This window comes from Zootoca vivipara, chromosome 7, assembly GCF_965207765.1.
Source record: "Zootoca vivipara chromosome 7, rZooViv2.hap1.1, whole genome shotgun sequence".
NCBI classification, from domain to species: domain Eukaryota; kingdom Metazoa; phylum Chordata; class Lepidosauria; order Squamata; family Lacertidae; genus Zootoca; species Zootoca vivipara.
In genome coordinates this window covers 78,137,164-78,150,852 of record NC_142590.1, presented here as the reverse complement: position 1 = coordinate 78,150,852, position 13,689 = coordinate 78,137,164, and the positions used below count along the sequence as shown (strand labels likewise).

General features: G+C 43.1%; 1 protein-coding gene across 19 annotated transcripts in view; it reads right to left on the bottom strand.

Annotated features, from left to right (window-relative positions):
• Positions 1-13,689, bottom strand: part of BCAS4 (breast carcinoma amplified sequence 4) — a 59,188-nt gene that overhangs the window by 22,140 nt on the left and 23,359 nt on the right. For 3 of the 19 annotated variants that reach the window (XM_035121285.3, XM_088674641.1, XM_088674645.1), the window contains one exon: positions 9,988-10,019. The exons of 10 other annotated variants lie outside the window; for them this stretch is intronic. In XM_035121285.3, the coding sequence (XP_034977176.3) occupies positions 9,988-10,019 (32 nt within the window). Of the gene's footprint in view, positions 1-1,682; positions 1,714-8,326; positions 8,444-9,987; positions 10,020-13,689 lie in introns of those variants that run through there. 6 more of the 19 variants (XM_035121287.3, XM_088674649.1, XM_088674653.1 and 3 more) reach the window with 3 other exon arrangements.

The window sequence follows — 13,689 nt, the reverse complement described above, 5'->3', positions numbered from 1 at the left end:
GTTGTGTTGTCTATTTTATATTTAATATTATTACCCTTTATGATGTTTTTTTTTCCTTGCGATAATTATTTATTTTTTATCTTTAACTAACTTTCCTTTCCATATTTTTCCATATATAACTCAACACTTTCCCATTCCTTCTTAACTCTTTGGATAGAGTGCCCCCCCCCCATTATTGTTGTTAATTTTACAATTCCTGGATTTTTTATGGAACCGAACAGCTTGGGTGCTTCAGAATGTGCCTTCTGTTGCTACAGGGCTATGGGGCTTCACTATTTGACCCCCCCCCCCAGGTTGGGATTTTTAAAGTAGTTCTGTGGGTCCCAGGGTGCAGAATCACCCCCGATCCTTTCCTTTGTCTAAACAGACCTCTTCCCCCCTGACTTTGGAAGGCTGTGCTTCAAGGGTGATACCAGGGGTTTTTTAAGACCTGCGCCTCTTAAGGATTGTTACGGTCCATAACTTCCATTGCTTTCTACAGGGTTGGGGGTTTAAAGCACTGCCACCCCCACCCCACCCTGCAGGCGCTCGGAACTGGCAGCGCCAACAACGCGCCCAGCAGCGCGCAGAAGAGAGCACCGAGCGTCCTGAGCCAGTGGGTCCCAGTTGTACCAGCACTTTTTTTAAAAAAAGACACCCCCTGAAAATAAGCCACTGTGTGTTTTTTTGAGGGAAAAAAGTTATAAGACGGTGTCTTAAAAAAGGGGAAACACGGTAATAAGTAATTCTCACCTCAAATGAGCCCCCCCCATCCTTTAAGGAAAGTTAATAGCTCAGTGCTAAAGCACAGAAGGTACTTGGTTCAAGGGCTGAGAAAGAACTCTCTCTAAAATTGTGGTGATGTGCTGTCAGCCAGTATAAATGACACAGTGGTACCTTGGAAATCGAACAGAATCCGTTCTGGAAATCCGTTCAACTTCCAAAACATTTTTGGAAACCAAGGTGTGGCTTCCAATTGGCTGCAGGAAGCTCTGAAGTCAATCAGAAGCCATGGAAGCCACGTCGGACGTTCAGGTTCCAAAGAGCGTTCACAAACCGGAAAACTCACTTCCAGGTTTGTGGCACTAGGGATCCAAGGTACGACTGTACTGAGCTTTGGTCTCTCAATGTAAGGCAATTTTCACACTTGTATTTCTACATGGTCATACACGGACAGCCTCCTCTGAAAGCGATAATCCTGATGCATCTCTGTATTGAGAGTGATTGCATACTCCAATTACAATGCTGTGATAGGACAAAAATGTACCTTTCCACCCCTGTGATGAATGTTCTGAGGCCAAAGCATAGGTGCAACATGCACTCTACTCCAAGGTTGATATTTTGGGCTCACCAGAGCCTTTGTTTAATTTAGTCTCATGGTGCACTACGTAGCAGTTCTCTAGTGGTAGCAAACCGTTTTGGAACAACAGCTATAAATTGCTAATCAGAACTTTATTTCATCCCAAGTCTCATCAACAACGGCATGACTTTCAGAATAGGGTTGCTATTCTCGGCTTGAGAGAGAGAGGGAGGGGAAAGAGGATTAGAGTAAAATAGTGATAGTAAGCAAAATGAATGAAGGGAAAGAAATCAGTCAAAGTGTAGCTGTCCAAGAATGTTATTTCTGTGCTCTTACTACCACATGAAGATTTTTAGAAGCAGAACAGGGCGATCTGAATCAGCATGCCCTCTTTCATATTTACCTTCCTGCTTCTTTGTTAAAATCCTGAAAATCTGAAGGGGGAAGCAGAGAAGAGGAAACCGATTTAGTAGTTTTTCCATTACTTCAGTCACCCTTACTAGTAACGGATTCCAGATGTTTATAATCCTAAACAGGGACAACTGATACATCGGAGAAGTGGGGGGGGGGTGTGCAGCAAGCCCCACCCAGACTGCCAACAAGTCGCACAACATGAAATACATAATAAAACAAAAAAAGGAATAACCCCCCCCTCCCACAAACACATTTAAAAAGCCAAAGAATATTAATCAGCCAAGGGCCTGGTTGCAGAGAAACAGTTTCACCTGATACCTAAAGATATGTAATGAAGGCACCAGGCAAGCATCTCTGCAGAAAGCATCTCACAAATGGGGAGCCACTGCAGAAAAGGCCCATTCTCGTGTTGCCACCCTCTGAACGTCTCGTGGAGGAGACACACAAAGAAAGGCTCAGATGATATACACGCTTTCAAAACTTGTTCTAAACTTTGAAAAATGAAGTGCCTAACATTTCAAAAAAGCAACAGAGTTCTATTTCCAGCAAGGCGGCGGCGACTGCATTGGAGAAGTGTTGCTAAAATACCTTTCTAAAAAGTGGTAGGTGTCCAAAAAAACATGACTAATCTGACCTAACCTAAAGTGGCAACACCACTCAGGAAATGGCATAGGAGGGGTCTAACCAGAGGCATGCATGAAGTTGAGTTGGGGGAGGGCGAGACAGGAAGGCAGCAATCAACTCCCCAGACCAGACCGTGAGAGGCAGGGCTAAAGTGAAATCCTAGCTAGAAGCAGAGCTGCACAATCCATGCAGATGTGCTCCAATACACTCTGGGAAGGAATTTTAGTATTTACTATACTGCACCACAAACTCAAAAGCTGTGCTACTGCCCTTTCCGAATGAATCACTTAAATGATTTTCAGGAGATGTATCACTTTAAGATGTGTCTGGGGTGGAGGTTTCTGGAGTTCTGGTCGTACATATTAGCTTTCATTATGGGTGCAAGTTTCCAGCCAAAATTGGAAAATGCAAAGTAATGGACACCTAAGGGGTGTCATTATGGCTCAAAACTATGGCTCATTTAGCCACAAATTGCAATTCCAACAACCTACCAGACCAGCCTATAAACTCCTAGCAGTAATTCTTTATTGTTATTAACACAACTCTTTGAGCACTCGTGTGATTCACAGGTCTCTCCTATGATTCACTCTCGCATTTTTGCTAGTTCTGCTGGGTGGGTCGTGAAACTTGATCTATAATGCAGGACAGCAGCCTCTACTACTGCTGTACCCTAGCAACCAGTAACTTATAAGCATACTGCCTCTGAACCTGTAGGTAGTATATAAGCATTATGAGGTGTCCTCCCCTTTCAAAGCCATCAAAATTAGTGGTCACCACTGTAACTTGCACAGTGAATGCCATGGTTTATTTATGTGCCGTTTGAAAAACTACATTTTTCTTTTATTGCTTCAGTGGATGGCCCCAAGTTCCAGAAGAAATGATGGGGGGGGGGGGAGTCCACCTTTCCCCAAACATAATTTGAAATCTCTCTTGAATTGACAGAAACCTCTCCCCACCCCCCTTAAAATGAACCAAAATAGTGGCGGTGGGACTGACTTGAGATCCGCATATAATTTGAAACTGAGAAAGGAAAACAGAATTAGAGATCTAGCCTCAGAGCATATTAATGTTGACTAGCAGACAAATGGGATGAGGGAGGGTGGCAAGCTAAGTAGCAAGGAATATCTTTAATGATAATGTAAACATTGTTTCCTCTGTGCTGATTTACTTCATCGAGGGCAATCAGTTCCAGAACATGACAATCCTTGCTACTGTTGTTCTAGTTAAAAGTACAGTAGTAGAACATTAGCTTCTCCTGTATCGGCAACGAATCCATTCACGTGAAAGGAACATGCAACCAAATGCCAGACATTTAACTACAGCTCCGTCCCTTATGTGCATTCCACTCGCACAACCACGTTTATGTGGGACGCTGCGAAATAAATAAATAAATTGCCCTTCCCTTACTCGGGACTGCTGGTTGAGCAAGGGAAGGTGGATTGATCAGTCGGATTGATCAGTGGCGCACCTTCTCCCTGCCTCTGTACCGATCCTGGCCAGCCACTGCACGCACTGGCTCCCCTCAGGCAGGCGGGCAGGCTGTGCAGTAGCCCTGAGCAATTTCCAGGGTGAGTCTCTTTCTCTCCCCCCCCATCCCCCTTCCCGCATGGCCTCCCTATTAAGTGGGGTGCTCCCCAATTTATGTGATTTCACTTATGTGTGCAGAGGAACAGATTGTAACCCCCGTAAGGGGAACGCCTGTAATTAGCAATGGCAACCCCTTGCAGAGACAACCAGGCCCAGATCAAGAATGTATGGTAATTCCCTTCCTTTGTAAATATGCCTGTGCATGGCTGGAACATATGCAGACACTTAGTCAATAGTGGTGCAAAAAAACACTGTCATGCTGCAGTCCCAGCAGAAGGAGCAGTTACAAAGGGAGACAGGAAAGGGCAGGAGACTCCCAACCACTTTCCTCTGGAACGAGTTATGCTTCCCTGTTGTAGCTCATAGATATCGATGCAGCACGGGACAAGCCTGACAATGCAATTCATAAGGCACTCCCCCAGGCTGAAACATGAATGCAGCGTTGTGCTCTAACAAATCTGCTGGGAGGCACAATAAATGCTAAGATAATCAAATGCGGAGCTAGAAATAAAGTTACAATATTCACATAAAATACACTGTTGTATTATACTGACCTGATATCAAATACATATGATGGACTACTGTCAATAGCTGCAATGCTCTTGACACCATTTATTTTTTAAAAAAAATTAACTTTGAACCGATTACTTAGGAAACAAATGTACATTCCTGTAAAAATAAAATATAATTATTATTATTATTATTATTATTATTATTATTATTATTATTATTATTTATACCCCGCCCACCTGGCTGGGTTTCCCCAACCACTCTGGGCGGCTTCCAGCAGAATATTAAAATACAATGATTCATCCAGTCTTAAAAGCTTCCCTAAACAGGGCTGCCTTCAAATGTCTTCTAAAAGTCCGACAGTTGTTTATTTCTTTGACATCTGCTAGGAGGGCATTCCACAGGGCAGACGCCACTACGGTGGTACCTCTGGTTAAGAACTTAATTTGTTCCGGAGGTCCGTTCTTAACCTGAAACTGTTCTTAACCTGAGGTACCACTTTAGCTAATGGGGCCTCCCACTGTCGCTGCACCGCCAGCGCGCGATTTCTGTTCTCATCTTGGGGCAAAGTTCTTAACCTGAGGTACTACTTCCAGGTTAGCGGAGTCTGTAACCCGAAGTGTTTGTAACCTGAGGTACCACTGTACTGAGAAGGCCCTCTGCCTGGTTCCCTGTAACTTTGCTTCTTGCAGTGAGGGGACCACAAGAAGGCCCTCAGCATTGGACCTCAGTGTCCGGGCAGAACGATGGGGTTAGAGATGCTCCTTCAGGTATACTGGGCCAAGGCCATTTAGGGCTTTAAAGGCCAGCACCAACACTTTGAATTGTACCTGGAAACGTACTGGGAGCCAATTTACAGTAGGTCTTTCACGGCCAGTGTTATGTGGTCTCAGCGGCCACTCCCAGTCACCAGTCTAGCTGCCACATTCTGGATTAGTTGTAGTTTCTGAGCCACTTTCAAAGATAGCCCCACATAGAGCTCATTGCAGTAGTCCAAGCGAGAGATAACCAGCGCATGCACCACTCTGGCAAGACTGTCCATGGGCAGGTAGGGTCTCAGCCTGCGTACCAGATGGAGCTGGTAGACAGCTGTCCCGGACACAGAATTGACCTGCACCTCCATGGACAGCTGTGAGTCCAAAATAAAGAAAGCACATGCATTGTTTGATACCACATTGCAGAGATTCAGCACCAAAGAAACTGGACTGTCTTGATGTACAGTGCATCCCCACATAACAGTATCCATCCACAGAAAAATTATGAGGATTGGAACATTAGGTCACAAAGTCCACCTCATTTCTTTTCCTTCCTTTCAGGGATCTGAAGATCTAAATTACCCTACACTGGGGAAGAAGGACAGGCCAATGTTGTACCAATGTAGCACAAAACTGACATGGAGAAGTTCTCACATTTGACACTGATGAGTTATTCCAAAGAAAAATGTGATCCAATCCAAGACTGGGTTGAGTTTCTTTTGCTCTCCACAATAGATCAAATAGGCCAATGGAAAAGAAAAGTAGCAATATATTATGGTGGTTTATAGCATAGTGGCAGCTAGGGATGGGTGAATCTACCATTTTCGGTTTCTCAATTTTTCAATCTTAAATTCAATTCTCCATATTTCCGCATCACCCTGCATTTTTAATAACAGTCCTCATAAAAATTCATCAACATGTTAGTGCAAATTTCTCCTGATATATACATTTGCTTGCAATTTTGCCTAATATATGCATTTGTGCAAAGCAATTTTCCCTAAAATAATGCATTTTTTGTGTTATTTTCAGTAATATGGAAATTCGTAGATGCATTTTTGTACTCATTACTTGGTAAGAGAAGTTTCGGAGAAGCTGCAAAATTAGGAGAAGTGCAAATTTCAAAGAATTGCTGTGTTTTGGTAAATGCAAATTAGGTAAATTAATCTTAAATGCAAACTGAATCCAGTTTCTCCCCCATCCCTAGAGGCAGCTTGGCTGAATTGCACCAAAATAGGATCTTTGAAATCTGATCGTAACATTCCTTTCTAGTGATTTCATTATGGTTCAGTCTTTGGCAGCTGAAAACATGCATTTTTATCATCTGGAGATGGGCAGCCAGTGGTCTCATAGCATCTTGGTTTCAGAACTGTCTAGAAGCTGTAGTTTTAATCAGTTCTCTCTAGTTCTCCCGAGTAAAAATGATGTTGTGATCTCAAAAGCAAGAGAACTATCTGTGGGTTTTTTTTAAGTGTTTAGTTATGCAGGATAATGCATTTGCGAAAAAGACAAAGCATTGTCCATGCATTGCACATCAGATGGCTAAACAGCATATCAGATGGCTGAATCTGTATTGAAGTTTTTGAGCATTTAAAAAATGTGAATGCTGGAGCAAGACATGCACACTTCTCTGCACCACCCCCTTCAGCCAATACAACTGGATTCTCTCTCCAATGTTTAGTGAAGGCAGGGCAACTTCCGGTCCAGAGTTCCTGAAGAATGCTAAAAGGGGGGTGGGGAGCAGAGACAACAGTATACAATGCTGATGTGCTGCTCTTCATAAACAGAGAAAGAATGCTAGAAAAGTATTGCAGTTGTGCATATTGTCTCAAGGCTCTTTAAGGCCAGAATACAGCACACATAGACAGCTGCAACTAGCTGCTATTCCACAACACATGGAAGCAAACAACACAAAGGCAAAAAGCCTCACTCCAGAAAACTACAAAAAGGCTTCAAGAAGAAATGAAACGATGTAAAGCACCGAGCACACGTCTGTTCTAATACATACCGGTACGAAAAAAAAGTCTACATTCTATTTTCTGATCTAGGTAAAGGTAAAGGGACCCCTGACCATTAGGTCCAGTCGTGACCGACTCTGGGGTTGCGCGCTCATCTCGCATTATTGGCCGAGGGAGCCGGTGTACAGCTTCCAGGTCATGTGGCCAGCATGACAAAGCCGCTTCTGGCAAACCAGAGCAGCACATGGAAACGCCGTTTACCTTCCCGCTGTAGCGGTTCCTATTTATCTACTTGCACTTTGACGTGCTTTCGAACTGCTAGGTTGGCAGGAGCTGGGACCAAGCAACGGGAGCTCACCCCGTCACAGGGATTCGAACTGCCGACCTTCTGATCAGCAAGCCCTAGGCTCAGTGGTTTAACCACAGCGCCACCAGATGATCCCAAAGCTGCAGACTTGCACCAATGGGTAACAACTACTCCATCAATTTCTGGCTTATTTAAGCTCTACTCTCAATGGAGTTTAACTTACACATTTAAAAGCACTGGTTAAAGAACTAAACCTTGTGGAACACCATGCACCAAGTTCATTGGGTTGAACCTGTGTCTCCAAATATCCAGTTTAATTGGAGAATAAAACTACCGGTACCAGAAACCAACCCCCAACACCCAGACCAGAAAGGACAACTCGCCCTTTAGAATAGCATGGTCCTCTGTAGAAAAGCTGCTGAGAGGTCCAGTAAGATCAGCAGAAAAGTATTCCTCCTATATCCTATATCCAGGAGCAGATAATTCACCAGGGCAACCTATGTATTCTCTGCCCCCAAATGAGGTCTGATACCAGACTAAATAGTGCATCTTTCCTCAATTATTTTCAAACACATCCGAAGTCGCTCTACTACCAACTGCTCAAACAAATTCTTTAAAGACAGGACACAGGCCTATAACTGGCTAGATCGTATTTCTTAAGGAACTGGTTTGCTTTTTTAAAGGAAGGCCAAGTCACTACTACTTTTACAAGAGAGATAGTCTTGCCCTCCTTCAAAGGGGCATCTAGAATACAAGACGATGATAATTTGAGAGTCCTGGCTGCCCAACTACTCAGTAAGTTGGAGTGGGAACTCAAGATGTTGCTGGATTCCAATGCCTATCAGCCTCAGCCAGCAAGGTCAGGGTGATGGATGTTACAGTTCAACAACATCGGTTCAGTTCAACAACATCAGTTCAACAACATCGGGAGAGCCACAGATTCCCTCTTCCTGCTGAGCAAGTAACTGTTGTCTTCCATTTTCTGATTATTTCCTTTCAGTGAAACCAGATCCTATGAAACACCAAGTGAGTGAAAAATCTGAATATTTACAGGAGAGGAGGCTACCTCTCTGTAGTTCCCAGCCATGCACCTCCAGTTGCCACCTCTCCAGAGTAGTTTAACTGAGAAGAGGAAGAGAAGGAAACTTAGGTCTCCCATATGCTATCCTAGGAAACTGCAACTTACTGCTGGCTTCCTCCTTGTCCTACACAACTGCAATGGGGCAGAAGTTGGGAGGGGGGGAATCATGGGAAGTGAGATATGGGCCTGGAAGGTAGCTAGGAGCAGGGCCACACAAATATGAGGTATTCCAACCCTAAAATGTTACCTGAAGTAGCATGCCAGTTACAGCTTTCAGTGAGAGTCAGCCATGATCAAAATGAGTCAGAAATATCTCTTATGTATTCAACAGCAGAAGTTGTTAAAAGCTCCTCTGTAGATTGCACACTAGGACCCCTAACCCTTACTTCTCTTTCCTGGAGGTTTCCAGCATTGCTCAATATTGCTTCTGTTAGCCTCCTGCTTTTCATGCACACCAGAGGCAGCTTCTCTGACACTTTTCCAGTGACCCGATAAGTGACATCAACAAGCTTCTGTTGGCAAGTAGCCAGATCTTTGAGAGTGTCATGTGTGCAGTGACAGCAGCGGTGAGACAGCAAAAGGGGCATGGGCTCAGGTGATGCATACCTGCATTAAACAGCTACAGCGCTGCCACTTTTTAATCTAGAAAATTATGGACAGTCTAATTACATCAACTAAGGCAAAGTTGGGAGTACATGCAACCACATATAAGCAAGTGGTGTTTTTTTTTTACATACCCTATTAGCCTAAGCACAATTCAAACTAAGGATGGGGTTTTTTGGCATACAATGTTTGTGCAATTCAAAAACCTTCATGTGCTGCCTTAAGAAGCCCTTCCTCCCAAAACACAAAGCTATTTTTCAAACTGACGACACCAGGGATTTTGTTCAGACAGACAGTTCTTCCTTTGCTGAAATATGGATAACAAGCATCTACTTGTTATGGACAGAGCTCCAAAATATGAACAACTCAACATGGCCATAGTGCTACCAAGTATCCGCAGCATACTGTAGTATTAGTGTGTCCAACCATATAGGACAGGTTGGGAACCTGAAGACCAGGGGCCAAATGGGGCCATCCAGGTCCTTTTATCTGGTTCTTGGGGCTTGTAGGGGGCCCTCTACTCATGAGGGAATGCAACCCTTGGGCTGAAAAAAGGACAGCTCTGGTTCTGATCCGCTCTTAGCCATAAGCCTTCGGACCAGTCACTATTTTTCTGTCTTGCCTACCTCACAGGGATGTTGTGTGGGTAAAATGGGCAGTGAGATAACATTCCATTTAACTTGGGAGAATTAAGAGGATGGGCTTTAGGGAGCTGAGACTGCAAATTATTGTATGTGTGAAAACCAAAACTCAGCAGAATACAAACAAAAATCATCATTGAGTTCTTTCTCTACTATATTAACATTTATATTCAGCTGTTGAATAAGCTTCCAAAATAGTGTAAAAGCCGTATTAGAATTTTGATTACATACCTGCATGGTTGATCTGTCAGTGAAAAGATTAGCTAGTGAAATAATAAAGAGAAAAGGGCAGAAACATTGCACAAATAGAAAGGAACAATGTCCTACATATATGGGGGAGTGATCTTCCTCTAAATGTCAAATGCATTTAGCAATAATTCAAAAGCAATAATTTCCAACATAGGTGGAACCAGATGCAAAATATTATTGCATCTAGTGATCTGAGGGACTGGGATAAATATTTTTCTTCTGTGAGCAATCAGAAAGATTAAACTGTTGTGCTGTCTTACACTGTTTTGCATGTACATGTGTGGATGAATATGTACTAAATACACAAGCAGGAGAAGTTACATTTAGGTATGTTCCAGAGTCAACCTTAAATCTAGTTCCGTTAATGTTCCAATGGTTTCAACAAAACATTTTACTCATTCAGTTCCAATTCAATGCAACAGCTAGATGAGTTTTAAAACTAACTTCCAAAGTCAACTGAACTAGGATTTCTGACCTAGCTGTTAAAGCCCAGATGACCTTGTCTGTCTCTAATGTGGTTTAGCTAGTATGATATTGTGAACAAGAAACCTAATCTATCTCAAAGGACTGTTGACAGAACAAGTAGAAAATATTGCACACTGCTTTGAATTCTTTAGCAGAAGGATAAAATAAAAATGCAATGTTTAAATGTTGGACTGGCTTCTAATCCCACAAGTGACAGTAAACATAAGGCTAAGGTTTCACACGTAAGTCAACGTGGTAAGATTCGTGCAGTGGTAACTTTGCACAAGTTCACACATGAAAGTTCATCATTCATTGATCAGGTGTTATCATCCAATCTGATGCACCTGCCACCACACCCACATAGAGCTGATCTCCACTACTATCTCTCCCAGCAAGCAGCAGCAATGCTCAGCATTGGGAAGTCAGGCATGCAGTGTCACCCTACTTGTGCTGCCCCACCAACCACTGCTGGTAAAGGTAAAGGGACCCCTGACCATTAGGTCCAGTCGCGGACGACTCTAGGGTTGCGATGCTCATCTCGCTTTACTGGCTGAGGGAGCCAGCGTACAGCTTCCGGGTCATGTGGCCAACATGATTAAGCCGCTTCTGGCAAACCAGAGCAGCGCACGGAAACGCTGGTTACCTTCCCGCCGGAGCAGGGCCTATTTATCTACTTGCACTTCGTGCTTTCAAACTGCTAGGTCGGCAGGAGCAAGGACCGAACAACGGGCGCTCACCCCATCATGGGGATTTGAACCATCGACCTTCTGATCGGCAAGCCCTAGGCTCTGTGGTTTAACCCACAGCGCCACCCGCGTCCCTAACCACTGCTGAGGTCAAGCTAAACCAGGCATAGACAAACTCGGCACTCCAGATGTTTTGGGACTACAACTCCCATCATCCCTAGCTAACAGCACCAGTGGTCTGGAATGATGGGAGTTGTAGTCCCAAAACATCTGGAGGGCCGAGTTTGCATATGCCTCAGCTAAACAACAGTTTTCAATGGAGACAATTAAAACATTCTGTTGACTGCCTTCAAATACTCAGTAACTATGTGATGAGAAATCTGGAGATACTAAATTTTCTGCTAACCAGTTCAAAGGTTCTTTTCATACGTGACAATAAACTCTGAGATTCTCTCCTATTGTGTGAATGAATGTTGCTAACATGGAGCGAAATGCAGAGGGATTTTTAACTTGGAAGTACATTTTAGCTAATATAGATCTTCCATTTGCATGGCAGCCTTATGTAAGCAAAACACTTAGCCTAGTATGCAAAAATGGCATTCTTTCTGCATTTCCAGTGTTGGGTGCTGTACCGAAAATATGTTATGGAGCTGTATGAACGTGCCCTGAGCAACGTAACTTTAATTAGAAGCCCATTTTAAGTATCCCTGCAGTAGCAATGATTTTGCATTAACTGACCTCTGTGTTGGCACTTCAGAAAATTAAACAGGATTTTAAAAGCAGTCAAATTGCTTTAAAGTTCAAGGTGAAAATAACCCTCAAAAAGTTCATCTTCCTACAACACTTTCAAATGTATTTGTAGGAAATACACTATATTTTAAACTATAAGAGATCTGTCCACCATTCTTTTCTGTTTAAAGAATATGGCAGAGCTTTTAAGAGCATGGCAAAATGAGTCATTAGCAAGGAACAGAACAAAACCACATTCACCTACAAACAATCTGAAGTCCTGAAATCATCTCACCACAGAGATGACCTGGCAACAGCTTACTGTGCTCTAACAAAATCCAGGATAGACTGCTGCAATGAATTATACATGGGGCTATCTCTGAAAAGTGTTTGTACTTTCAACAAATTTGGCAGCCAACCTTTTAACTAGCACTGGCTGCTACGAAAATGTTATTCCACTGGTTAAAGATTTGTCAATGGCTTCTGTGTTGTTTCTGAACTCAAGCCAAAGAAATGGTTGCAATATTTATAGTGCTAAACAGCTTGAATCATAGTACCTAAAGACCGTCTTCTCCCACATGAACCTGATTGACAAATTATGTCAGCTTCTGGGGACCCTTCTCTGATTGTCCAGTCTTCAGAAATTAGGGAGATTACTATTAGAGAATTTTGAATTATGGTGCTGGAGGAGACTCTTGAGAGTCCCATGGACTGCTAGAAGATCAAACCTATCCATTCTTAAGGAAATCAGCCCTGAGTGCTCCCTGGAAGGACAGATCGTGAAGCTGAGGCTCCAATACTTTGGCCACCTCATGAGAAGAGAAGAATCCTTGGAAAAGACCCTGATGTTGGGAAAGATGGAGGGCACTAGGAGAAGGGGACAACAGAGGACAAGATGGTTGGACAGTGTTCTCGAAGCTACGAACATGAGTTTGACCAAACTGCGGGAGGCAGTGCAAGACAGGAGTGCCTGGCGTGCTATGGTCCATGGGGTCACGAAGAGTCGGACACGACTAAACGACTAAACAACACAACTATTAGAGAGATGGCCTTTTATGAAACTCTACAGTACATGTTTACTTCATGCATTGCTCTCTTTTGGGAGCAAGGGAGAAGTCTGTCCTATTCTCCTGTACTTTTAGGAGTCCTCTTTTTTACTGCTCTTCTGGTCCAATGAATTTATTGAAATTTATAAATTTAGTTTTAATTTCTATTGGGTTTTATCTTCATAAGGGCTTTCTTTAGATGAAAGGTGGCATAAAAAATTGTAAATAGATAGATAATAGTTTCTTGGGTTGCCTTTGCAATGCCTGCACAGAACTTGGCATGGTGATTAATCTGGTGATTAAGAAATGGAGGTGTGTAAGTTACATACTCAAGATTACAGTACTTGGGTAAGTGATATGAGCCATCCTTTCGTGGTCAAAATAGAGGTTGTATCCCAACGTCTCAGGTTCACAAACTGCTGCGGACTTGAATTCTAGCAGTGGTATGATGGACCACATAATCATTTTATCAGCAGTTCCGATGTAAGTGGGAAGTGCTTTTGAGGCCACAAATTGCAATTCTAAACAGGGCTCCATGTCTCTAAAAGTGATTCTCCACCCATGGCCAAAAAGCATCAATTCCAGGTAAGAAAGAAGTACATAGCAACATTCCACAACACCCTGTTAGCAGTTAATAATTTCATTGTTTTCTTCCACTGTATGCAAACCACTCTGGGAGCCCTTTTTTGGCTGAAGATTGGGGTAGAATGCTCTAAATAAATAAATATAAACAAAGAGCAACACTGGATGAATGGAAT